Consider the following 27337-nt stretch of genomic DNA (forward strand, 5'->3'; position numbering starts at 1 on the left):
GTGTGAGTGTGTGTCATCGTTATTTAATATCATATGAATTTGCTTCAGTTAGTGGAGCTTAAAATAGTCACTCATACATGTTACATTGAACCCAGGTCAGTCATTTTCATGTAACAGCCTCCTATCAAGTTACAACCAAGAAAAATCCATAACTGTGTGCTCAACACTGCCAGCTGAGTGTTTCTATCATAATAATATCTCCACATTCATACAGACCAAACAACAAATGGCTCTTGTGTGTGGCAGGAATCTGAGATAGCTTTTTGTTGGACAAAGGATAACGGGGGAAAGAAAATCTGTGTAATTAGATATCCTCTGCTGTGTTTTAACACATCCTCTACTTATTGGAGACCTGTGCTTTGGCTTTCCCTAATGAGCTAAATGACTTAATTAACAGGGAAATGAGAGACCTGCTGCCTACGCTCCAAATCAGCTTGGGACCAATCCAAGAAAGTAAACATTTTCAGCTGGAACACACCTCATCACACTGCTTATTAACAACCCACTATTTGTCCACACATGGACCAGTGAAATATATAGAGAGCAGACTGCACAATCTGCTGTAACTTTGTGAAATGTGGAGGCAAACAGTGTTCACGCCTTCTCTGAAAATATACTCTGCGTTTGACACTTCTAATTCTGAATCAGACAGCTGTTGTGTAAGCCATGATTTTTTTCGAAAGAGTGACAAACAGCTGCAAGTTCAGCAAACCATTAACAGATTTATCTCCCTGGTCGAGCTTGAGCGACAACACACATTTTAGGTATAACTGGAGTGGGACTGAAAATTCATCCCAATCTATAGCATTCCACACGTCACCACAGCTTCATCTTAAAATCTGATCAGATTTGGGAGCCAACAGAGGGGAGGCTGGCCATTGTGCCCTCTCAGTTTCTTTCTGTACAACAAGTCTGTGTAACCATTAAGAAAACATGTTGCTCAGATCACCCCAAGGCTCTGTAATTTGAACAACTCTATGTATGTGGGATTCAAGGCACGATTCTTTACACATTAAATAATGTGGTTAATGACTCAGATAGGGAGATTGATAAAAGATGGTAGATTCATTTTTAAAAGCTACATACTCCTGCCTATGTGGTTTTTGAGTAGGTTCACACTTTTTCCCAACTGGTCCACCTATGTATTTCTCAGATGTAAATATAAAAAAGGTGGGGGTGCTCACCTCTGTCCACTGTCCGTTGGTCTGCACCATGATAATAACACATGGGTCTGACTTATTCAGCGTGTCTCGGTCCAGCAGGGCTTTGCAAGACACACGCAGCTCTACTTTGGAGACGCAGGTAGCTGGACCGCTGAGGCTGGTCGCAGGGGAGATGGCCTCCAGAACATCATTCATCCTGGCTCACAGCGAGAGGAGCTGCCAACCAGCGAATCAGTGCGATGTGGGAGCTCCGAGGGATGGGAAGATGTAGTGCCGGGTCAAGGGATTTCAGTAAAGACGTGGCACGCTCACAGGAGACAGGCTCTTTTGACTTGGTACAGATGTCATGAAAAAAAAACAGAGGTTCCTGTTGAGTCCCAGGGGACCAAAGCAAACCCAATCGGTTATCACTGCCTGTCAGAGCTATCCCCTCGTGAGGAGTATCATCTCACCTCAGTAATGACGAAAGACAGGACATGAAGGTGGTGGGCTTGTGTCTTTCAGGAGTCTGGATCAGATCCCTGGAAAAAGGTATTTAAGACGGTCAAATCTGGTGCTTCCTCTTTTCAAATGCTCTTAATTCCATTCAAAAAGTCAGAATTAAAGCGCTAGACACAGAAATATATACAAAGAAATAAACTTCCTGTTATTATTTTCTGCATTTGTCTTGTTTCCTGTTCAAAACATGAGAAAACAAACACATTTAGTGGATGTTCTCCCTTACTCAACAATGGGCAAAAAAGCTAAAGTGGCAGATAAAATCAGGATTCTAGCAGACACATGGCTGTGTGGCTTTATTGCCCAGAGGATAAACTAAGAAAAGGACATAGATTATTTGTGTGTGTGTGTGTGTGTGTGTGTGTGTGTGTGTGTGTGTGTGTGTGTGTGTGTGTGTGTGTGTGTGTGTGTGTGTGTGTGTGTCAAGCATCCACCCTGTGTCCTTGAGCAAAGGCTGTCTGACCCTGCTCAACTGTTTTTGAGGGGAAGAAAGTGTAAGGGGTTTAATTTCGCTGTAAGTGTCACATTCTTCTTAGGAGATAGACGAACAAGTAAACGGTTGGCTTTCAGCACCAGGGACAGCGCCCGTATTTTGATTTTGTTTGCCAGCTATTACCCAAAAGCGTCAATCTCAAATTTAACACAATAAAGCTCGAAATACAATCAGATTCAGAAGCTATGAATCCTGACCTAAGCGAAAGTTATAATGTAAAAAAAAAAAACGCCTTTTGGTAAAGCAACACGTCCACTACCGATTCAACTTAATAATGAAGGCGATACAGGAAACGCTCCTGAATGGTTTCTTAATAATGTATCACAATAAATCAACTCAGCTGCAAATCTGTAATCCTTCAAAAATTCAGATAACGATCAGGGTCGCACAATGACGACCTGGCTTTAGTTTCCCTAATCCCAATCAGCAAAGCGTCGTACTGAAAATGACCCGTTTACTTTGACAACATCGTTTGTCATTGTCCTACTCACTTCCGATAAGAAAACATACAGCTGATCAAAACAACCGCACTTAACCCCGCTCATCAAAACCGATAAACCGCCGAAGATCGAGTTAAAAGCGCAAAAACTCACTTCCTACCTGTCGTTGTTCTTTACTCTTAAGCACACTTGTTTTAATCCTCTCCCATAACACACTGCTTGATTTTTTTTTTTCCTTCTCCGCCGAAACTCATTGGTTCGCCGGTGAGGAGGGAGTCGGCTCTGCTTGTGGAGAGATGGGGAGTGGAGAGAAACCAGCTGCTGATGTAAGGATGGAGCTTTCGCTGGGACTCGATTATTGGAAGTTCAATTCAAATTCGAGCATTAAAAACAGGACACTATGCTATGGAAATGCATTAGATGGGAATTTAATGGGTATGAGTATCTGGCAGCTTTCACAAAGCATGACAGCAGAGTTAAATCCAGGACATGTTTGTGCATAGTTTATGTGTGATTTGCTGACATTCTGGCTGTGAACTTATGAATTATGAACAAATCAATGAAATACATTTAAATCTAAGGGTAAGACATGCAATATCTCTCACACTTAGTTGAAGTTAAACTCTTTGCCCCAGTAATCCCCTGGAGGCTCAATAAAGGGTTTTTAATGTCGATCTGACTTTTCTACAGCTTCAGCCATGTAATTAATGTGTCACACTGAACATATGTTGTTCCATCATTACCACTTTGGTTATGTTTACATATTTGCATACATGGAATAAGCATGTGACACTAGACAGATGTGCCAACAACTTGCACACAATCTAAATCCTCTCACTAAGATCTATAGTTTGTCAATTTGCAATCAGAAAAGAAGGCAATTGATGTCTAAATCAACTGTTCCTGGCAGGTTTTATCACACCTCGATAATAAAAAATAAAAAAGAAGCAGGGACAAATGTGAGACATTTCACAGCAAAACAACAGGAACTTCGAGAAATGGATTGTCCTGCAGCAGCACATCCCAACCACATGTTCATGTGGGAGCTGCAGACAGCTGTGGACCTGTGACTCTCTGCTCTCTTATCTTCATCACATGGACACATGCACACCCATACACACACATGTAGCCTCTACATGCACATGTCTCGTGTCACTCACATTAACATGATCATGAGCTGATTGACAGTGTAGATTTTGTTGACAGCAATGTATGTTATGTAAGTATTGTTTCTACACAACGTTTATGCTTGAACCTTTTCACAGTCCGCCCACAACTGTATTCTTTTCATGAATGTATTTCCAGACATTACATAACGTTTATAGATTTTCAGATTGCACTGACAAAACATCAGCCCTCCAGTTTCTGCAAAACAAAAGCAAAGGCCACAAAAGCCAAAGCAGCTAAAGAAATAGACTAAATTATCATATTTGGCCTCATCAGAATACAGTGCAAGACAGAAAATAAAAGCTTTTCTTTGACTGTTTAAAAGTACCTTGAGTGATTATAGTGCACTTTATGATAGTATAAATATGTAGGCTTCAGCTGTTGTTGCATTTTATGCCTGAAGGGTTTGATATTTCATGATTCCTTCATGTCCTTCAGACAGAAAGAACTTCTTTTTTCATTAGAGCTTTGCATTACGACTGCTTTTTTATTTCAAGAGGCCTGATTCTCTGAGAGTTAAGGCACTCAGGAGCTTTCAGCTGGCAAAATGAACTTGTGTGCAGGCAGGCAGGTCAATCAAATTATTCAGACAGCTTGAAAAAGGAAACATTTGGCTCCCTGCTTTTTAATTATCTGCTCTGTTAAGCAACCATGCAACCAAACAACACAAAGACCACGCCAATTTCCCCCACAGGTTAGTGTAACTCTTTCAACAAAGGTAACAAATCCGTGCCTGGATCTGCACACACTGTGTTCAACATGAATAACCGACTGCTTTCTGACATGGCCGTCACCTAAAGTCATGTTCTCTCCTGCCGTTCTTTCAACCCCACTGCCTGTTCTTCCATGGGTATTCAGAGTAAGTAGGAAGTGTCTGCTTTGGGGCTCACACCTGAGCCCTGTTATGCCACAGCTCCAAACAACGGCCATCTGCTGCTGCTGCTGTGTCGGTTCAGCACCTCACAGGACGTTTCCTGCATTTACACATGGATTATCTGTTCAGATTCCCCCCCGCTGCTTCTCGCCAGCCACTGACCACATTGCATGTACAATAACCCAAATAGACGGATCTCTTAAAATGGCCCGACACACTCACATTTTCAGTCAAACTATAGCTCCGTTGTGTTGGTGTAACATCATCCAGTTTTCCACCAGCAGCCCCCTCTGAGTCAGGGTATTTTTGTATACAACACATGTAGGTTTTCTGAATATTTTCAAAGACACTATCCATTCTAAAGTTGATCTTATTGGTGAGGCCAGCAGCCGCATCGCTGTTAATGGTAATCAATCACTGAGCTTGTGTTTCAGCAGACTCTACTTCTAGTAACAGCTTATTATATTTGCCATACTGACCTACAAAAACAAAGATCTCCTTTCCCTTTTTACATAGTAAACGTGAAACACACAATTCACCGTAGGAGTGAAGGTTGCATGTACTGCATACATGCAATCTCATTGATTTCAGTTGGATAGTGGAATATTTGAGAAGCAATAATCAATTATCAAATTTGTTGTCCATTCATTTTCTGTCAATAGACAAACATTTACAAGTCTTGCATCACAAGTGATATTTGATTGATATTGGTGTTGCTTTTATATGTAGTTTATCATAGGACAAGCGCAATTCTCATCGCTGGCGATTAATGAAATGTGGAAGTCGTTTTAGTTTAAACAACACATTTAGGAAAGGTGGTGAGAGGAAAAGGTTCTCAAAACCCAAAGTGTCCTGTTGTGATGTGTTTTAGTACACAGATTATTTTGCAGCACCCTATCCCCAGGATAAATAGAACCATCCATTTGAGTTTCCATTTCAGCCGTATCAATCACCCCTGGTCCAAAATGTCTCCACTGTCCACTCACCTTCATTAACTGAATTATTTATTTGTGTTCAGGCAGATAGAACACAGGGAGACAGTAAAGGAGACACAGACAAGGACATTCAGTCTCACCCCATCCGGATTTTTTCAGTCTGTGCATGTTGACTGGGGATCATTTTTGGAAGTGGACATTTTGTAATGGTAATGACTAACGCATTTGAATGGGAGTTTCCCTCCACTTGTGTTTTGTTTAACTTTCTATTTATTCATCGATCAGAACATGAGCACACAGTTTAGAAATGTCCAGATTCTCTGTTGTCATGGTAATGATTTGTAGTAAGTCTGTTTTCATGTCTGCCAGCACATAACCCCCCCCCCCCCCCCCCCCGCAGAAGCCTGGTGTAATATTGTCCCAGTGGAATGAGATTTTTATTCTCACTTTCCAACTCATCTGACCTTCCTGTCTTGACGGCTGTCGTTGAACTGGACTTCTATCACCTGTGCACTAATCAATGCAGTAGGGAATGTAGTAGGTACGGCTTTTAATATAACAGTCTGACATGTTTCAGAGGCTCTTCCTGGTTTAGACTCTGTAAATGGTCAAGAATGTTTCTGTATTTCTGTTGTCCTGACTGTAAAAAAATAAAAACGCCTCTTAATTGGTTTAAGTAATAAATTAAGTTTCAATGAACATGCATCAGTTTGTCACATGCTACCTTCGATAACTGCAGAGACACTGACCAAATGAATCTGCTAATACACCTTTCATTGTATGGCAATTACACTGACACATCAGGTTGAAACCGGCTATCAAAAAATACATTTAAAAATCCTCAGTCAAACCTTGCTCCTAAATGCTTTTGTCTCCATTAATGAGCTACATTTTGTGCCTCTAGTGCCACCTACTGCTGCAAATATGAACATTTTAGTTCATATCTTGCACACTTCAGACAGATCTCAATTTATCATCAGTGAATTTGGAAGTACAGCGAGTGGGAAAAATGTTTTTATCTTTTGTACCAAATGCTCAGAATTCTCTCCCCACAGCTGTCCAGGGCTCAATTCTTAAGCAACTGAAACATCTGCAAAATAGGATTTAATTATGCAGTTTATAACCCTTTTGTTTTCTCGTTCTGGAATTGCATGCTACCTGTCTTACTGGACACTTGAGTAAAACTGAGCCATCACTACAGTAATTAACTCCTGTGCATCTCTGTGACAAGTCCAAAGGCTCGCAGTGTTAAGATATTTTCATATTAGGATTTTTTTAGCCATCAGTTTTACTCCTAATCCTCTGTCCTCATTGTTTTTATCTTTTTCAATCCCTGGTCCCAAAATAAAAAATAAAAAATGACTGCGGAAATAAATGTATATTCTGGTTTCATTAGCTTAACTTCTGACCGTCAGAGGTGCAATCTGAACCCAACTGTTATTGTAACACATTTGACATCTATAGGTCACACCTCGTCTGTTACAAGTTGTTGGACAGACACTTCCCCGATCAGCTGAGCGGCTCTATTCCATCAACACCCCTAATTTATGACGGCACCATGAAAACTATAAAAAGAGATAATAATCATGACATTCTCACGTTGATCGTTTTTAACACTTTATTCTGCAAAGTTCCATAGCGGCTATTTTCACTTCTTCTTCTCCACGTCCTGCTCAGCAGCCTCTTTGGCTCTCTTGGCACGGATGCCGAAGAGACGAGCATTGGCGCGGGCCATACGCAGGCTGGCGAACGCCTTGAAGTTCTTCTCATCCTCAGAGATGACCCGAGCCTTCTCAGTCTTGTGCACCTGGGACAAGAAAAAGACAATCACGTGAGTGATTTTTCACATATTGCTCAATAATTGCATATCCTACAAAATCCAGCCAATGTAAAAAAGCAGTCATCAGAAAAAAGGTTCAAATGTTTCATCAAAGAAATACAGAGATTCCGGAGATGTGTCATCATCTGACTGCTGCGATGCAAAACAAAGAGATTTTAGGTTTTATTTCTGAAGTCATCAGTGACGAAATTATGGCAAAACCACAGCCAGTTTAATGAGGCGCTGAGCAATTTCAAGGATAAAAATTCAGCCACATTTTCCACCGAAAATGCCATCTCTTTTGGATGCTGGTGGAATCTGTAATGAATAAAGACTTACTGTTTTGATGGGCATGACTGGACCACCAAGCTGAGTAGCCATCTTGAGTTCCTCCTCCTAAAAAGAGAAACCAACAGTTCATTCTTCATGGCAATAGAAAAAAACATCCATATTACACAGTAAGGCGTGCTATGAGGCAGATAAACATCTAGCCAGCACCAGCATCGGGGTGTTGTGACATTACTCAAATAATAATAAAAAAACGGCAATGCGTGTAACACAACATCTTAATGAGCCCTGAATACAGGGAAACTGATTTTAATAAGTACGGGTGCAGTCAAATGAGGCAGTGTAACAGGCCCTTAGTGATGTTTTATCAGCTGGGTAATTAACAAAAAAACTCAAATTAGTCACTACATGGGTGAATTAGTTGTCACATTTGAACTAGTTTCTGGAGGTAACCTCAAATCCCATGTTGTCAAATAAAAACTTGAGACAACCAATAACATGACATTAAGAATACAAATGATGATCTTTTACTGAAGGTGTGCAGCCATCAGAATTAGAGTTTAGCTCAATAAAATGTGTCCTGCAGAGTTTATGGAGGACTTTATCTCTGTGCTGCATTTAGAAAAGTGCGCTCCCTCATACAAATCGCTACATTTTCATTGTTGGTGCTAAACTGATAAAGTTCATTATTTTAAAATACATGAGGAATAAAGTCTAATTTTACACAAGGTTCTTTTGGTTTTTACACATTACTCTTAAAAGCTTGTGTAAAAGCAACAGTAAACAAACACTTGAGAGGGCTTCCAAATTTTAAGGATGACTCACTCTTATGAACCACATGCCTTGGATGAATGTTTTAGCACTTGTTTTTCTCAGGAAAATTACCACAAAATCAAAACGTAAAACAATTCATTCACAACCACTACAGTCCGCCACATGCTTTTGAGCCTGGATAGGAAGTTTCTTTTGAATCTTTATCTTCCATGCAACAACATGAAGGAGAAACTTACAGTGCTGTCTCCCTTCTTGGGAGCAGAAGCCTTCCTGGGGAACAGGATGAGCTTGGAGCGGTACTCCTTCAGGCGCTGCACGTTGGCCTGAAGAGATTCTGTGGATCTGTTGCGGCGGCGAGAGTCGACTGCGATGCCGATGGTGCGAGCTGTCTTTTTGTGGATGCCAGCTGCCTGTAGGGAGGATCACAGCACAATAAGAGTTAAAACATAAGAACTCGATAAGATGCTGATTTTATTTTCCATTTTGAGTAATAAAGAGCAGTCATCAGAAAATAGGTTCAAAGTATTCATCAAGAAAATACAGAGATTCCGGAGATTTGTCATCATCTGACCGCTGTGACGCAAAAAAAACCACATAAGATGGTTGTTATCTTTCTCTACACGTCCGTCAATGACATGTTAGCCCAGGTGCTTTATGCTATATTCTATTTACATGGGGCGATGCTTAACTTGCAGCTCAGCATTGAATGCACATTGGCCAACAGCTTGTGCTTACATACACATATACATTTAAAATATGAGCCTAGTCCTGACTGCAGTCTTAGTAAGGATATTATAGGTTCAACACTTCAACCTAATAAACTCCCACGGCCTTTTAGTGAAGAGAAATATCTTGTGTGCCCATTTTAAAAGTTTGACATTTTACAAGAAATGTGTGATGTTTGCTCAGAGTATCTGGATCATGTAAAGGATGAAACTCTAGGGTTTGACTAGTGCTTTCACTTCATCATGAGCATTTGTTTTCCTCTACATACAACTTCAATAAAACTGGTGATTGAAATAAATCGTATTACTGAGAATGAGGTCTGACAGAAAAGCAATTAGTACTGGGTATACCGTTAACTGTACAAAGTAAACACTCACTAGTACTCATTTCTGGGTCTACTTGTTGTGAAGGAAGTCTACATGTTGTGGGGTGATGCACATTAACATTTATTTAGCCTTTCTCCCACAGCAGGCTAGTAGAGGGAGGAATGGAAGGCACAGTTTGGCAAGAACATCACGTCTTTGAGCAGCTCTTTGTTTTTCTACAGCCTTTGAGTTTTTTTCGGTTGGGTGGGATGCATGATTCATCACAGAAAGGTTGAGTTTGTTGTGGTTTGCATCCACAGTAGTGATCAATAGCATTTCTGCTAGGTTTTAGAGGTTAGTTCATGCTAAATTTGCACCCAACTACACAACATACAATCAATTGCTTTTGTGCTTTACATTTCCCTTTGCGGTTGACGGATTAAATTCAGTTATCAAACAGTGCCCAGTACACTGGGATACAACTTAAGAGTGGCAATGCTGATTAATTATTCCTGCATGTAAAACTATCATCAAATAGAAGGTATTACCTTGAGTTCCTCCAGTGTGAAGCCACGTCCGGCACGAACCTTGGTGTGGTACCTGATTGTGGGACACCTGACCTGTGGCCTCAAGGGTCCAGCGACAGGACGGGGAGCAATGAGACGGGCCTTAACCTGACGAGCCTTTCGCCTGAAGAAAGAGGTATCTTAATTTAACCCACAGTAACAGAAAGGGCCGCGTTTGGTCCCTGGAACCAAGAAATATAAAAGTCTGTTTTGCATACACTTGATTGTGTTCCCACCATCTCTTCATTTAGAGTTTAACATTACATAAATTGTGGTGGTTTTAAAGTGGCGGAAAAGGGCTGCAAGTGGCAAATCATGTGCAGCATCCACACTGCATGTTAACATTTAGAGACATCTCACCCTCAAAATCACGGGAATCAAGAACATCTAAATAAAAACATCTCATTTGAAATGCATATGTGGTCACATCAAAGCAGGATCGCCAATATAAAACGCTGCATACCAAGCATATGTTGCTAATGTCAAATACACCCCAATGAGTGTAGAGTTCACCTTCAGGTTATTATGTTTTACTTTATGTCCGTGCAAACAAATTACGGTTCACGTATACGTTTAATTTTACCAAACAGGTTAAAATCTTATTTCATCACTTATTGCCAACAAAGTTGGTCTTCTCTACCCCACCATGATGCGACTGGGCGGCGTGCAGCTACACTGTATCACAAGCACGAGATGGTTCTCACCTGCGGAGCTTCCTGGCTGGCTGGTTGAACCAGGTGCGCACTCTTTTCTGCCAGTCTTTGTGGAAGTGAGGGTTCAAGAGCATTCCATTCCGGCTGGGGGCCATGGCTGCCTACTTCTTCCCTGCGGGAAAACAGCAGGACACACGGACATGAGCAGACTGTCAATGCCGGCACACCACGATTATCCGAGGCTACAACTGCGATGCTAAGCTAGCAGGTTAGCGAGGTTGTTGACCGATTTGATAGGTAATTCCTGTATGCGGCTGCTACAACCCACGATAACTCGTCCTTGCTATTTCGGCATTCGTTACGTATGTTGAACTTTATTTCAAGGGACATTATTAAAATATGGAGCTATAGTTTGGCCTCTCACGGTGTGTGCTAACAGTCACACACAAACACCACTCGTCCCGGGTTCACTACTAAAACAGATGTTCATTTACAAAGGACATCTTAAGACAATAATCACCTTATTACAAAGGTGGCAAAACGCTCTATCTCAGGTTGTATTTTAAATTAACATATACTGATAAAATAACAAGGATTAGAGTAGATTGTTTCTGAAAATGTAGAGGAAAATTATCTCACCTACGAGGGAGGAAAATGGCCGAAAGGAAAAAGGAAGTTGAAACGCGGTGGATTGTGGGATATGCGTAAAACAGCCAATGGCCGAACAGACTCGATCAAAGAGTATATAAATGAGTATTATCCACACAAAGAACATCCGACAAAACGTAAAATGTAACACAAATAGTTCCGATTATTTCATGTAAGAATAGGGAATATAAAATTCCACCATTGTAATAAAAATATCTATTATAAAAATCCAAATAATCCTGCTATTTGACGTCTTTCGATGTTCCCTGTACAATACATGCACCCCAAACAAATATTTTGTCGGTTTCTTAACAAATAGATTAATATGCACGGAGACTTTCTTATATACAGTCTATGGATACAACGTGGAATCACGTTTAAACCATACACAGAAGGAATAATTTCGATTAAGGAAAACTGGAAGTAAGAATGTATAAATCCCACTTTAATCATCTTTGTTAATGCAGAGAAATGAAACATGCTGTATGCTATCATAACAATATCAATTTATTATTATTATTATTTATCTTTTTTTTTCTGTGCACTGAAAATATTTCCAATACCACAGCAGTTAATGATACTGCAGATGCTGGAGATTTATTAATCCTCTTAAATCCTCTTAATTTATAAGTCTGTATTATTTTCAAGCATGCTGTGAATATATATAATAAATATGAAATGTGCGTTTGTAGAGTTTTACAATTATGCTCTCACATTGGTACACTTTAAATTTATTTTGCGAGCTAATGTTTAATGGAATTATTTCATGATGCCATTTTGTGTTCATTACAGTACAATAATGTAGCATAATTGTTTGACTTACAATTAGAGGGGACGTTTTTGGACTGGCCACTAGATGTAGGCCTAGCACCCTCCATTAGCAGCCAGCTGTAGTGTTGACTACTGACAATATAAAGGCTTCCAATGATACTACAAATTATTGTCTGTGCTAGACAGTATACAAAGACAGTTATATTATGGTAGCAGGGTATTGGCTATAAGTAATGACCAAAGATAAATCTTTCAAAATGGTAATTTCTATGTTTTGAATATTAGTTGTGAAAGACTAAAAGACTATAGAAAAGATAAATAATTATGTATGATGTCTTATTTACCACTGTGTGTCACATATTAACTCAATAAAACCAAAATGTCACATAACAACAGCAGCAGTTGGGTTAAACTGGGCAACACAGCACAGGCTCAGTGGCCCAAGGGGTCGGGATGTCCCCAAACCTGGGTTTAAAGGTTACAGTAGCGATGACCCGATTCTTTTTTTAAATGATTTAATTTGCTCTTGCTTCTGATCAGAGTCCTTTCATATTTAGAAAGAATAGTATATCTGTGATTTAATATGTATTCATGTTAACTGTTATTATGGTTGTTTTCTGGAAGGTAGGAGTGGAGAGGATTTACATATCTATGACCCATTGTCTCATTGTCTCATAATCCATCCATGAAGCAGCAACAACAAAAACCCTCCGAATATGAAGACAAGGCTTTCATCTCCACATGCTGAAGGGACCGACAACAGCATAAGCAAAACTGCTCTGCAAATTGATATAATGAAGACGTACTAAATTATATTCTGTGTTTAGATTTATGAGCACATACAAAACACACTGTTAAATGTTAATTATGAGCATAAATCAGAACAGCACTGACTTGGGAAATTATCTTTTAATTTTGTGCTTCATGTGCGACCTTCAGCACACCGTGACAGAGTGGTGCTGTGCAGCACACTACTTTAAGTACTACACGTCATTGACATTTAATGATAAAGCTCACAGCACTATATGTAGAAAGATTTAATGAAAGCCATCTAATGAGAATATTTACTTATTTTTCTATGCTTGAACCGGTCTGAACTTGTCTCTCTGCATTGCCCAGAGTCAAAAGTAGTAGTGGTTGTGAGACTAAAGTAAAAACAATACACCAGCTTAGTGATTCCTTGATATTACTGATGCATACCATTACTTGGATTGCTTTTAGAACTTGGTTGAAGGTTTTTAATTGCATCTGAAGAGCATGTTTTATTTTGGAGCAGGATGTCAATTGGAGACGGGTCAAGTTTGAATGTGAGACCTGGATCGTACACAAATAGGTCAGCACAACAGACCTTCTCTTTAAAAGGAAGGTATTGTAAGAACATTTGGTTAACAAATTAAATTAATTCAAAATAACTTTTTTTTTTATAGATTTAGTAGGAATGTTATATGATGAAATTAACTAGATGTCCTCAGTGACAATATTTCAATTATTCATTTTTAACCAAGGAAACCAATTACTGCTCTAATTTTTGCATTTTCAGCTTGAGAGTGCAGTTTTTTGTTCACCGCTTCATTAATCATTGATCAACTGCAATCTCTGTCTTTCTTCACATGGGGCATAGGTCAAGGTGTGTGGAACCATATCAAGCAAAAAGAAGCAGCACATGTAGAGCAACATGATATGAACATGTAGAGAAACAAGATATGAACATGCCTCAAGCTCATCACAAACTCTGCATGAGCTTCTCTTAAAGTTACGTTGCCCTTGTTGCTTGTGAATTTGTGTCATCCTGACACTGAAGGCATCACAACACACTGCTTCAACTTTAAAGTTGAAAGTGAGTTTACAGACACAAGTGGAAAAAAAAAAAATCACAGGGGTGAAAGGATCAAATTTTATTAAATGAATGTGACACGGCTCTTACAATCACTTTCCAGGCATTTCCCACATGGAGCAAAGCATTAGAAACAAGTGTACCGACAGATCTCGAGATTAAGAGCCCTTTCAGTTGGCTAGTAGCTAAGACAATCCTAACCTTAGATGCTACTGAGGATGTTTTTTTTTTATTATTTTGATAGCACAATTTCAGTATCAAAATAAATAGAGAGTGTCACACAAGATGTTAGTAACCCTGCCTACTAATCTTTGATTGCAGTGACATTATAAAAACAGCACAGTGGAGTTAATCCATTTATTCTTCAAGTGACATTATAAAAGAATCATAAGCAGCTTGATCCATGAGGCCTTCGAGTTCTTCAGGCTTTTCAATCGTCATCTTGATAAGCCACCCTGAAAAAGAATTAAATACATTTAAAAAATGTTCTCATGAACAAGTAGTTACCGTGTTCTGGTCTGGCAACTCTTCATCTATCATGGCAACAAATGTAGTGGGAGAAATGTCAGGAAAGAACAACAGAGACTGCGAGACGATTACCCTCCTCATAGCAGGATTTATTCACGAGTCCAGGGTTCTCTGCCAGCTCTGTGTTGATTTCCGTCACTTCTCCTGCCAGTGGTGAGTATAGCTCACTGGCAGCCTTCACGCTTTCCAAGGCACCAAACTCCTCTACAACACACACCCAGAAAAAACATGACTGATACTTCTTATCACTGCTGGAATTACTTTGAGAAATGTGCCGTGTAGTCCAGGCTCTTACCCAACGGTTCAAGTCTTTGGCCAACTTCAGGAAGCCCACAGTATACCACGTCACCTAATGCTTCCTAAAATGATAGAACACAATTTTAGTATACACAAAGTATTATATAAAGTGAGTAAAAACAGCAATCCAACAATGTCTTACAATTCTGCACTGTAAATAGGATAAGACTGTTTCTACTGAAGATGTACATCTTAAAAAAATAAGTCACAAATTTATACTTCATTAAAAAAAAAAAAAAGCAATAATAATGAAAACATGGTCACTGTAGTTTTTTAGCAAATATCACTTAAAACAGGAGTAAATAATCCATTTGCTGGGGATTATTTTTTAAATCACAAATTAATTATAGCGAGTATTTATAGCAGCATGACAGTGAAATGTCAGCCAGTTTAATGGTGTTGCTCTTGTACACACACACACACACACACACACACACACACACACACACACACACACACACACACACACACACACACACACACACACACACACACACACACACACACACACACACACACACCTGAGGTTACTGGCACAGAGAACCTTTCTGTGAGGAACTTCATTATAAAGTGCAGCTAATCCCAGTCAGCCTGATCAATACTTTTGAAGCAGAGATACTGGAACCCAAACTGTTGACGTCACAAAGATGTGAACCTTTCTCGCACTCATTCATACACAATAAACTGGAATTGCTCTACCTAGGGATAAAGACACCATTTCATCTTGAAGTAAGACTTTAATATGCTGACAGTGACTGAATACATTGTCCATGGCCATCTGAAATGAGCCATTTGGATGTAATAAGTGTTATAGGTAATGGTATCCATATACAGTATGAACGGGCTGGATTTATAAGTTGCCTGCAATACCTTGGTTTGATATATCCATGCAACTTAACCAGTGGGCAATAGCACAACTGATTTTGGAATTTGAAGCTCAAATACAAGACTCAAATGTGGTGGCTAGCGCAGCATAGTCTACTCGCAGATTAATCTGCCTGAGCACGTCAAACCGCTCATAGTCAAAATGTTCCCGTTAGAGACTGAAGGAAACATTTCTGGGAGCAGTCTACCATAAGGAAATTACTTTGAGACTCTGGAATTGTTGAAGCCTCAACAAACTTTAAAGTTTTAGAGAACTGCAGGAACACCGACTTGGTCATTCTTATACTTTAGTTTATACTTTTACAACACCCTGAGAAAACTACTAGTCGTACTCGTTTGTTCTATTAGGCTATAGGCTGGGTGGTTTTTCATTTACAGTTCACTTTTCCAAGATGCTGCGAGTTTAACACACAATCACAGTTCTGCTCAAAGTTCACGTTCCAGAGTACAATAAGAGTCCACACTTTGCTCAGAAATAATCACCGCCACAGTTGATGAGCAGTTCTTTTTGAACGCAGTAGTGATATGAGGCTCAATGAATATAAACAAAAAGGCAGTAAAACACAGTAGACTGCATCACAGTAAATTACTTTTGTCGTTCAGCAGCAGAGATGATATCATTTTCATTTTTAATAGGTCAGATTAGCCGTTACTGCTCAACATGTGAATACAACGCCTCCGAGTACAGTAACTGTTTCTCTGGCTGCATTCAAGCCAAAGACTAACACACACACACACACACACACACACACACACACACAGTCAAAGTTCTAAAACGTCCGTGAGATTTTCTGCACAGCGCTGCATTTTGGTGTTCATCAATTGTCTCAAACAATAGTCATAAAACAGTAGATTAGTTCGTTAGGGTACAGGTGCTGCAGGTGAGGACAAAGTGCAGTTCTGAACTGCAGACATTAGCATTCCACTATTTTTAGATTGCCACCAATAAACCTCTGAACCAATTGTGTCATAAATCAAAAGATTAATACCACAACCCATCAAACCTACCTGAGCATAATTGCTGACACCAACCGTGCCGATTCCACCTTCCACTCGCACCCACTCATGCTTTTCTGTGAACTTTAGGGCTGCGGAGAGAACAAGGGAATACTTTAGCTGGGAACAGATTAATTTATTAGTGCGAGTCAACAACATAGATGCATGTATACAGCACCTTTCAAATACAACATGAAACTATGAATAGTGAATGTGACACGGGTCTGACAACGATAAGAACACGTGGAGTACATGGAGGGTGAAAGCACATCATTTGGATGTCCAAAGAACATCTCACTAATCTATGGACCAAAGCGGAAGAGAAGGCCGCTTCTGATGCAACACCATGTGCTTTCAATTCAAAATAACGAATCTGTAGTTTACAGGTTGCAATAAGACAACCTAAACACCGAACATGTCCAAACATGAGTGTTCTGCAGGAGCAGTATTTTGGCTCCTGGCCATCAGTGTTTCGAGTTAAGGCAGTTTTTGATTCCAAGCTCATGCTGTCATCTTTACTGAGGGAAGAATCACAATGCCTCAACAATTTACATGTTGACATCAGACCATGTATAAAATAACAGGTTTGAACCAGATTGTGAAGAAGACGCTGATGCATGACAGGGGAGAGCAGAGTCGGTCTTGAGAGCTGAATGTTTCTGCTGTGAAGGGCTGAGGGAACGCCTTTCTAAATGTTATAATGAGAGCCTTTTTACATTTCACAGGCTTGAAGAATAATGATTGAAAGCAACAACTGGGTGAAAAATAATTAAATTGTTGAAATTTTAGACCACATGTAGGCCCACACATGCAATTCACCACCCCACAGCTATTTGTGGCACATATCTAGGATCATGGGTGACTTCTGTTTAATACGATTTAAGTTACTTGGTGCACGAGACAGGCCTAGCCTGGGTCATTTGTTGTTTACGTTAATCAATTAACGTCCCAATTTGGAGCTCGTGATTTGGCTGTTTTCCCAATTACATCAAATAGAGACAAAAAATAAGTCCTTGTATAATTTAGATAAAATAAAATGCGGTTGCTAAAGTTTCCGTGTGAAAAAACAAACTTTTATCCGCCCTCCCTGCACTTCCTCTTCTCCGCTGTGGGAAAGTTTCTCCACAAACTGCGTTGAGTTGTTTCGCCCATTGCAGACAGGCAGGAATGTGAGACCAGCAGCCCGCATGTTAGTATGTAACATTACAGCTCCTTTGGGCAGCCATATAAATGTGGTTTGTTTATGTATTTATTTATTGTTTACCTGTGGACAGGACCGAGGTCGTGCTCAGTGTCCGCGGAGAGTCGCTCCTCCACAGCAACCGAGTCGCTGCAACCTGCGCTGCCGAGGAGAGCGGAGGCAGTCTGGGAGAAAAGTTTGCAGAGAGGCGGCGTAGACCCACTCTCATCGCCATCTTCTGTCAGTGTGTGTGTCTGTCCGACTCGGGTGCACTTACATTTGACTGCGGGAGCGCGCACCATCCCACTGTGTGCGGACTCCCGTCAGGAGGAAGGAAGCACGGTGGAGGGAGGAGGGTGCAATAATTGTGCAATAATTGCAACCGTTTTCACTCGTTAGTCATAGGAAATTAACACCGCCGGGTGAAGTATTCAGATCTTCTACTTCAGTAAAAGTAACTGTAAAAATAAGTAAATGTTTTGCATTCAAAATTGGACTTGAGTAACTATCACAAAATGGCTACTTAAAGTACCAAAAATAAAAGAAATGCCCCTTTTAGACTGTTTAATTGTTATATTGAATTATTTTTCTAAATGCATTTACATCTAAGGAGCATGTTAATGTAGTGGGTGGTCGAGGTAGAGCTAATACCCAAGTATTTTATTACACATTGATTCATTTTTATAAGAGGATGTATGCTTTGCATTTAGAATGTAAATGTGTAAAGTAACTGGTAATAACTGTAGCTGTCAAATAAACGCAACAGTGTAACAAGTAGGCTACAATGTGTTCCTCTGAAATGCAGTAAAGTAGATGAAATTAGAATCAAAATAATCAATTAAAGTCAGACCTAAAAGTTTACCGAGTACAGTCATTGAGTAAATGTACTTAGTTACTTCCTCTTGCAAAAAGATGGCTTTGAAAACGAGATGGTGGGGCATATCCACCTGATGCTGACATTTTGCATCTAACAAGTAAGTGTGTATTTTAAAACTTGCTTTAAATACGAAAAGAAGAATTTTGAAGTTGATTCGGGAGCCAATGAATTCATACAAGTACTTGAATATTCTTAGAGACTTGGTAATGTTTACACCAGTAAGGGTTGTGCAGCCATGAGTGCAGATTTTGGTTTGGGGACCAGGGTGGGAAATGTTGCAAAACAATGTGGTCAGTTACTTTTTTTACACAGTAAACAGTTTCTGTGGGAAAGAAAATAATTGTGACATGAAATTTGACTATGCACACACTAATTAAAAAAGTAAGAAATCATAAAGACTGTCTTTTTTTAAGTAGCTTTTCTCATTTAATTTAAAAATTAAGGTATCTAAAGACAGCCTAATGAAAAATAATTTCTTACTGGCATTTCATTATATTTGTATGCTTAATTATTGTCCTGCTGTAAATGTTGATTAAGCTATTTATTCAGCTGCAAGGTCAGTGTAATTATGCCAGACTATGTCCCAGTGGAAAAGTCAAAGAGAATTTCCTCCCCAGCACTAAAGAAAGTATCACAGTCCAGAATTCATTGATAGCGTTTCTCATGTAAAGAAAAGATAGTTATTACTACTACCAGGATTTTGAAATCCATGAGCCTCAAAGCCACCAAAATCCTATAATCATATTCTCTAAACTCTTAAAATACATTAAATGTTCTGTAAACAAATTAAAACATCACAAGAGAGCAAACAAAGTTGATTCATATTCACTTTATTCTGACAGTCTTGTTTAAACTTCGTGGCAGAGGAATATTGAATTCGTGGAGTCTTGCTCAAAAAGTCTCAGAAATAGAATACAAGCAGATTTGGTAAAACAGATGGATGTACTGAGAACACAGGTGACTGTGTGTAGAGTGTTATTATGTGGTGTATCTATCTATCTGTATTTGGTAGCCAAAATCAAGCACCCTGTGAAATATCTCGAAGTATATTCAAAAATATTTCATACAAGATCTACAGCAGATCACACATGATTTCCTGATCAAATACGATCCATTTACCATCTGGGTGACAATGAGGATTAAAACGTCTCGTTACAATCACTCGAGGAGGACGCAGCAAATATGACCACAAAAGAGTAAGAAACACAAAAGGAAGAAAAGAAGCATTTGTCATCGTTTACCAGTCGTTGCCATGTAACGGAGACAAGAAGATTTCCCTTAACGAAAGCAACAATCAAACCTTTGACAGACTTAACATTGATAAAACAAAAAGGCTGCAGGCTCCACTGATGACCACAGTGAGGTAAAGGCTCCTACTCCATACAGACTCCTACTCCATACAGACTCCTGCACAGATGTGATAGCAGGGAGTGGTCATGTCATTAGACGGAGGTGCCCTCTGTGGGCGCCGTCTTGTCATCAGGCTTCATCGCTGGGAAGAGCAACACCTCCTGTGAGAGAACAAAACTGTCACCTGAAGGTTTCCAACTCTTACAGCTTGTACATCAAAGAGGACGTCTGTGTGACATGTTTGGGAGCTAAACTATGTGTGCATACAGTGCTACAAATGTGCTTTCTTGATGACGTTATCTCTTTAACCCGTTGTGTCCCGTTAATGTGTTCTTCTGTTGTTTTTCAGTCTGAACAAAGCCAAAAATCCTGATGAGGACAACGCACTGGGTCATGTGGTCACACATTAATAACTGCATGATCAGCAACAAGCCTGTGTTGATTTGAAGTATTTTTATTTTAATAATTTGTTACTTTAAATCGGTCCTTTTATAATTACCATGTACCTGAAAGAAATATTAAACAGTAAGTTCAACTTTTTTTTAAACTTTTAACCCACAATTACAATTTGTGCATTAGCCCCATCTTGGCTCTCATATATGCTCTTAACCACTGTGCAAAATACAGGGAGTCCTAGAGCCCTTGATTGACACTTCAGACCCCCTAAAAACCTCAAAATTTCAGGGGGTCTCTAAAATCACAAGACAATTATTTGTCACTTGCAATGGTCACAAAAATGTATTTTAGAAGCTTACTAATGCCCAGCCGTTTTGCAAAACATTTATTAAAAACTATAAATGGTGAGTGCAAGACACGATTTTCCGCCAAAAATGACACAGCCAACCAGAGCTGCTACAGGTTGCATGAAGCGAGCCAGTCTTCACGTCTGTTTGTGGACCTAAACGGAGCCACGGTCTGTGTGTCGGGTTCCAGCGTGTGTGTCTGTGTGTGTCTGTGTGTGTGTGTGTGTGTGTGTGTGTGTGTGTGTGTGTGTGTGTGCGTGCGTGCGTGCGTGCGTGCGCATTGGGTTAGAGAGAGGAGTGTTCTGTGTATCATCTGTTGTTGCGTTGGTTAGTTGTGTAAGTGGCCTTCATTTTAATATTAGCCTTAGTGATGCGTTTGCAAAGTAAAACCTAGGTGTTTTGGCTTGCATCCATGAAATCTTGTATATTGCATATTTAGTTTGTGTAGGACTTCAGCATAACACTGGAGCGCTGGGGGGCTATTAATGTTGACATCAAGTGCCATCAGAGATCTAATAACAAAAGGCAAAAATGCACAGAAAGTAGGTGTGATGGTTCAGACGTAAAAGCATGGCTGCTAACTCAACTGATACATTTTAGATTAAGTGTTTAACTCTAAATCTTAACAGAGTGCCCTATGTTAACAATCACAGCAGTGCAAACAAGCACAATTGTTTACATTCAGTGTTACTCACCAAAAAGCATTGTGTGTATCCCTAAGGTCTAACAAAGTGCACTTCATTCTGCAGAATACATTTGCAAGCTGCAATGCACGAGACAAACAAAAGGGGGAGCCACTCATAGAAAAACAGCTCCAGAGCGCTACTAGTGGTCAAAACACCACAGTTTACCTTGAATTCTCACATTCTATCTCTTATGCATTTTGTCGTTGTGGTACAAGGACTTAAACCTGACATGCATGTGCTAGCATCATGATTCATACGACAGCTTTACCTTGATGTTGTTGGAGTCGGTGAGGAACATGGTGAGACGATCGATGCCCATCCCCCAGCCGGCAGTTGGTGGCAGTCCATATTCCAGAGCTGTGCAGAAGGTCTCATCAATGAACATGGCCTCATCATCGCCCTCTGCTTTGGCCTGAAAGAGATCCACCATAAAAATGATTAATACGCACCAATATATACACTCACACTAACAATACAGAGTCTTAACCTTTATGATGTGACCATGTACCACCATTCTATACACACCATGGATTGCTGCTCGAAAAGCTCCCTCTGTCTAATCGGATCATTCAACTCAGTGTAAGCATTGCAGATTTCCTTCTTCATCACAAAGAGCTCAAAACGCTCCGTCAGGCCCTTCTGTGATCTGTGCCTGTAATAATTGAGGAAGTGTCAGCATGAACCTGAGCATCACATCTTTAACGGATAGATATGAGGATGAAATGAGGCGTTTCTCACCATTTTGCTAAGGGACTCATGATTTGAGGGTGTTCACAGATGAATGTGGGGTTGATACAGGTGACCTCAAGGAAATCTCCAACCAACTGTGGGGAAAAACTGTATTAGTAAAGACCTCATAGTAATAAAAAGGGAATAAAGCAGACGCTGATGTTCATCAATGGAGCACCTTGTCAAGGAGGCGGGCAGTGGTTCTGGGTGGAGGACATTCAACTCCTTTCTGTGCACACAGTTTGTCAAAGAATTTGCGTGTCTCTGAAGACAAAAGAGTGAAAGAGAAACATGAAGAGAAATCTGCAGAATAAAAACATTTGAAATAAACCCTTTATTTGTGGAAGAGAACGTGTGAGAGAGATAGAGAATGTCACAGAAACAAAAGCTCTCACATAAAGTCCACCTCTACATCTCTACAGGCTCTCACCATCACTGTCGTAGCTGTCAGTAGGAGGGAACTTCACTCCCATAATCTTCTCCAGGTCGTGTGTCATGCTCACTCTCCTGAATGGCGGCGTGAAGTCAATCTCTTGGGCCTGTCCCTCCGGACCATCGGGGTGATAAGTCACCTTGTATCCTCCAGTGATGTGTTTCACCATTCCTGCAGCAAAGAGGGCACCACTGAGTTAACCAGAGCAGTTCAGTGGATACCTTTCCTGTGACAAAACTGAGAAGACACTGAGAAGAAATTGCGCTCTGGCCGATTCATATATTAAAATAGCTTATCATATTAAAAGCTCATTACCGACGTCATACTTTAAAGATTTTTTTTTTTTATGTGGAATAGTCTCCTTATCCCAAATGGACACATTAGTTAGGAGTAAACAGGTGCAAACAGGTGATGCTCTTGTTGCATCTGAAGTGACAGCTTCATGTTTTGAGTTTCACTTGTCAAACAGGATTTTAAAGGACACTTGTAACAAAGACAATCTAAACAAGTCATGTCAGATATTAGCAAGACTGACAAAAACCTTTTGCTAATAACTGCCATTTCTTTCCTTCATTGGTATGTTAGCCAGTTTAACCATTTCTTACTATGCTAACTATCCATGTTTTACCTACCTGAGAGCAGTTTCTCTGTGATTTCCATCAAGTCATGGTAGTCGGCATAAGCCATGTAGAATTCACAGGTGGTGAACTCTGGATTGTGAGTAAGATCGATGCCTTCATTCCTGAACTGACGACCAATCTCATACACTCGGTCTATTCCTCCAACCACAAGCATCTGTGGGAAAAGTTTGATATGCAGCGTTAATATTTAGACATTTGACACATGTGACTAACCGCCGTCAATGACAGTTGAGGGGGGTTAAGTTAAGTTGATGTATACAAAGAATTAATGTATTTCTGTACACAAATTTCACAACAAATAAACAGAAATATGGAAGTAAATGATTACTGAGAAGGACGGTTCTGGAAGTGATGGATTACCTTGTGGTAGAGCTCAGGTGCGATCCTCATGTACAGGTTCATATCCAGCTCATTGTGGTAAGTAACAAATGGACGGGCCACTGCTCCACCAGGAATAATGTTCATCATCGGTGTCTCAATCTAAAGAAACAGCAAACACCATTCAGCAAAGCTACACTGACTAACTCTATGTTCCTTAAATGTGGAACAAATCTACAAACAATCTACATTAGTTGTGTGACGATGACTACAGACACCAACTCTTACCTCCAGAAATCCCAGCTGGTCCAGGAAACTGCGCAGGTATGTGATGATTTTGGAGCGAGTTATGAACTTTTGCCTCACGTAGTCGTTGAGAATCAGGTCCAAGTAGCGCTGGCGGAAACGTGTTTCCTTTAAGAAAAAGATTACACATTGGTGAGAAAAGAAATGCTTCAACGTTGGTCATTGCTGTTGTATCGACTGGTCACCTTGTCCTCTCCCCATCAACACAGGCTACTGTTAGCAAACTTAGTAAAACTAACTGAAAGCTTTGAGGTTTTTCACTTTTGGGACACTGCAACTGGGGCTGGCTGAAAATGAAAACTAATTAAATTACAGCAGAGGTGATTTTAGGTAATAGAAAGAAGAAACATGTGTCTTCATCTGAGCATTTCTGAAAAGGCCACGAATTTTTCAGGTAACATTGCACGAGATAAACTGGAATCTTCCCTTCAAGCACATGGTAAAAATGATTCTCAGTGAAATTTTGAGTCGTCGTAGCAGGAAAAAAAGGATTATATTATATATATTTAGTCTGACTAGCCACTGCCCTAAATGCACTAATAGTGAGACATAACAACTAATGCTTCTGCTTTGTGTCGTCTGTTCTCACTTTTAAACGTGGTATTTGCAGAAACGTGTGATTTAGCGTCTTTTTGAGAAAAAGGACATGGTACAGTGCGTCTCTCACTATCAGTGTCTAATCACAACGGGTATTACCTTGTCTTTGAGGCCAAAGTGAAGGTGGGGCAACATGTGCAAACATGGCGACAGTAGGGTCATCTCGATGGGAATGATGCTCAACTCCCCTTTTTTTGTCTTCCCCGGGTTACCGCGGACACCGATGATATCTCCGCGCCGCAGTTTGTTGTTGATGGCCACAAAGGCATCCTCAGACTTGTAAGTCCTGACAGAGTAAGAGAAAATATGCAGAAATTAAATCAAGGCACACTTAATCATCCACAGGGAGAAGAACAAACAGTACGAGGTGAAATGATACGCTGTATAACATTTCACAACACAAACGTGATGATATGAATAATCTGTCTTAAAATAATCACATAATCAAGAAATCTTATTAGAGAGTTGAATGGTTTTGCAGTTTTTGGGCTGCAAGCAGCCGATGAGTTCCCCCAGTAATAGTACGAACATTTGTTTCAATAACAAGCACTACATCAGTGTGTGACATCATGCAACTTCCCAAAAACTCCAAGAAGTTTAACAATTTCTCTTCTTTCTGTTTTAACTTGAACTCACCAATCCATGCAGCTCTGAACGACTCAATCATCTGTCTGCAGTCATGATGCCTCTAAAACTATGTGTTTTAACCATGGCTATCATTGTGTACCTTGAGTTTGCCATGACTTGCAACTTGACTCCTTCACCCCGCAGGTCGTAGAAAATCAGCTTGGCACCAGAAGCCCTCTTGGCATGGACGCGGCCTGTAAATCAAACAACATGATTAACAGGGCATCTACTGCTGGGGGTACAGTGCACATACAAAATGGAAAATACAAATGTAAGATCTTAAGCTATTCCTGGTACCTGACACATTGAGAACAACATCTGTCAGCTGATCTCCAGGCTGTAGATGAGTGTATTTATCAATGAAGTCTGTGAGTGACAAGTCGACATGATACTTGTGAGGGTACGGGTCCTCTGCTGTGCCCTTCAGTTCCTGGATGGCCTGGGTGCGGATCTTGTAGTATTGCTACATCAGAGGGAAACGGATTACGTTAATACAAAAAGATCTCAATATTAAGGGTATAATGAATGTAAGAGTAAGGTATATGATCTCACATTTGGGTCAAGCGTCTCCTCATCCAACCCACAGGCATTTTCCACTCCCTGGTCGTTGGATTCTTTCTTTTGGTCCAACTGCTCTTTGATCTTGGCTTCTTTATCTGCCGCCTTCTTGTCCGCTTTCATCCGTCTCTTCAGCTCACTGATAAGAAAGCGGAATCAAAGATGAGTCACCGGTTAGATACTGTAGTTTTCTGTCAATGATGCAACTACAAATGAAATTGCATGGATGTTCAAACTGTTTCACAAAACAACAGCACACAAATGCATGACCAACATTTTATACTATTCTGGTGTTTGAAATAAAAAAGGAAACAAGGTCACGCCACAATCAACTAATAACGGAGACAAGCACTCATGCAGAAAAGGGAAAGGGGACTGATGACAAAAGGTTGGTTGTATTTCTCATTGGAATGGAAATCCACCAACCTTTTGTCACCTCTCCAACGGATCCCGTACATTAGAGGTGAGACTGCATCTGTACATGGGGCAGCACATTTTAACCACTGTCCCCTGACCCCAAAGGCTTGGCACAGCTGCTGCCTGGCTGCCCTGACCAGACACAGCATGCTGAGCTACCACAGTCAGCGGACAGACCTGAGAAAATAGACAGACAATGTAGCTTACAGCATATACAACAGAGGCTGTCTTTGGCCCACCAGGTAGTGTGTGTGTGTGTGTGTGTGTGTGTGTGTGTGTGTGTGTGTGTGTGTGTGTGTGTATGTATGTGTGTGTGTATATATATATATATATATATATATATATATATATATATATATATATATATATATATATATATATGTGTGTGTGTATATATAAAAAAAAACTGTAGGGAGAATAACTCTACAACCCCAAACAAAGACCCTCGCTAGAGCACACATCCAGCCACTGAGGTAAAAACACTCAAGTACAAAGAAAATCGGAAGAAAACTACATTTTAACTCAGATTAGGTTTCCTTTTACTTTTAGCCAAGGGTGTGTCAGAGGTAACATAACGTTACTGCTAGCAAATAACGCTACAGACACAAGAACAACGAAGGACACCACAGTTAGCATAATTTAAGAATTGTCTAGATGGTTTAAAACCCCTTAAAATACAAAATAAAGTGTTCTGCAAGAGTAAAATGATTAAATACACCAAACGTTAAGATTAATATCGAACACAGGAAAGAAACCAAAACGATTTCACGACCAATGTGTGGAGAACGTTTCTTTGATTGCACTGTGGATCTTGTAGTTCTACCGAGAAGTAAAAGGCACAGTCGCGATTGGATTCAGCGCATGTCCAGAACTACAACTACCAGAAACACAAACGAACTGCATCCTGGGATGTGTAGGCTTTGTGGTGTGTCACCGTATGGAGCATGGGCGCTATCATCATCTGACCTGGTGCAACACTTCACATTTCGGAGCCGAACTGAAACGCTCTTAACTGCTAAGACAACAACTTAACCGAGGAAAACGACCCCGTGTACAGAGTTGAGAGTGGCTAACATGCAACGGAAGAAAAGAATAAGCTCACTTTTTGCTGAGTTTCTCTCCGTCCACCGCTGTCACGTCAGCCATGTTGTAGACACCGCGCTCAGAAAGATCAAATGACGCGCACGCGCCGCAAAAACGCGAGATGTTGATGGT

The 27337-nt window shown here is 40.2% G+C and overlaps 4 protein-coding genes and 2 non-coding genes across 10 annotated transcripts in view; all 6 read right to left on the reverse strand.

Moving 5' to 3' along the window:
* The window catches only part of cpne7 (copine VII), a 29604-nt gene extending 26741 nt beyond the window's left edge, over positions 1 to 2863 (reverse strand). The window contains exons 1-3 of one of the 4 annotated variants that reach the window (XM_068730482.1): positions 2755 to 2863; positions 1616 to 1684; positions 1185 to 1494 (exon numbers count right to left, since the gene is read on the reverse strand). In XM_068730482.1, the coding sequence (XP_068586583.1) occupies positions 1185 to 1358 (174 nt within the window). In that variant the 5' untranslated portion in view covers positions 1359 to 1494; positions 1616 to 1684; positions 2755 to 2863. The other 3 variants (XM_068730483.1, XM_068730484.1, XM_068730485.1) reach the window with 3 other exon arrangements.
* A 4311-nt stretch (positions 2864 to 7174) lies between these two features.
* Positions 7175 to 11406, reverse strand: rpl13 (ribosomal protein L13). Its single transcript, XM_068730861.1, has 6 exons — positions 11341 to 11406; positions 10753 to 10873; positions 10031 to 10172; positions 8688 to 8861; positions 7729 to 7785; positions 7175 to 7377 (listed from the first exon to the last, which is right to left on the reverse strand). Exons 2-6 carry the CDS (start codon positions 10854 to 10856, stop codon positions 7219 to 7221), a joined length of 636 nt encoding a protein of 211 aa, XP_068586962.1. The 5' UTR covers positions 10857 to 10873; positions 11341 to 11406; the 3' UTR covers positions 7175 to 7218.
* On the reverse strand, positions 7456 to 7534 carry LOC137887951 (small nucleolar RNA MBII-202). The gene has a single exon (XR_011105085.1). It is a non-coding gene; the product is annotated as a small nucleolar RNA MBII-202 (small nucleolar RNA).
* Positions 8938 to 9016, reverse strand: LOC137887952 (small nucleolar RNA MBII-202). The gene has a single exon (XR_011105086.1). It is a non-coding gene; the product is annotated as a small nucleolar RNA MBII-202 (small nucleolar RNA).
* Positions 11407 to 14000: 2594 nt separating the features above from the next.
* On the reverse strand, positions 14001 to 18118 carry gcshb (glycine cleavage system protein H (aminomethyl carrier), b). Its single transcript, XM_068731126.1, has 5 exons — positions 17925 to 18118; positions 16673 to 16752; positions 14778 to 14841; positions 14555 to 14686; positions 14001 to 14409 (listed from the first exon to the last, which is right to left on the reverse strand). The coding sequence occupies exons 1-5, from the start codon at positions 18073 to 18075 to the stop codon at positions 14312 to 14314; spliced, it is 525 nt and encodes a 174-aa protein (XP_068587227.1). The 5' UTR covers positions 18076 to 18118; the 3' UTR covers positions 14001 to 14311.
* Positions 18119 to 19531: 1413 nt separating this feature from the next.
* Positions 19532 to 27300, reverse strand: kars1 (lysyl-tRNA synthetase 1). 2 transcript variants are annotated; one of them, XM_068730767.1, is made up of 15 exons: positions 27225 to 27283; positions 26132 to 26299; positions 25700 to 25844; positions 25445 to 25610; positions 25248 to 25341; positions 24620 to 24806; positions 23906 to 24031; positions 23660 to 23779; positions 23291 to 23453; positions 22656 to 22829; positions 22404 to 22489; positions 22235 to 22320; positions 22022 to 22148; positions 21765 to 21908; positions 19532 to 20228 (listed from the first exon to the last, which is right to left on the reverse strand). In XM_068730767.1, exons 2-15 carry the CDS (start codon positions 26269 to 26271, stop codon positions 20160 to 20162), a joined length of 1827 nt encoding a protein of 608 aa, XP_068586868.1. In that variant the 5' UTR covers positions 26272 to 26299; positions 27225 to 27283; the 3' UTR covers positions 19532 to 20159. The 2 variants fall into 2 exon arrangements, with proteins under 2 accessions (XP_068586868.1, XP_068586869.1); XM_068730768.1 differs by lacking the exon at positions 26132 to 26299 and having other exon boundaries at positions 27225 to 27300.
* Positions 27301 to 27337: the final 37 nt, after the last annotated feature.

Source organism: Cebidichthys violaceus, unplaced genomic scaffold (genome assembly GCF_023349555.1).
Source record: "Cebidichthys violaceus isolate CVI_PGR_0920_01 unplaced genomic scaffold, fCebVio1.0.p SCAF_5, whole genome shotgun sequence".
In the NCBI taxonomy this organism is placed as follows: domain Eukaryota; kingdom Metazoa; phylum Chordata; class Actinopteri; order Perciformes; family Stichaeidae; genus Cebidichthys; species Cebidichthys violaceus.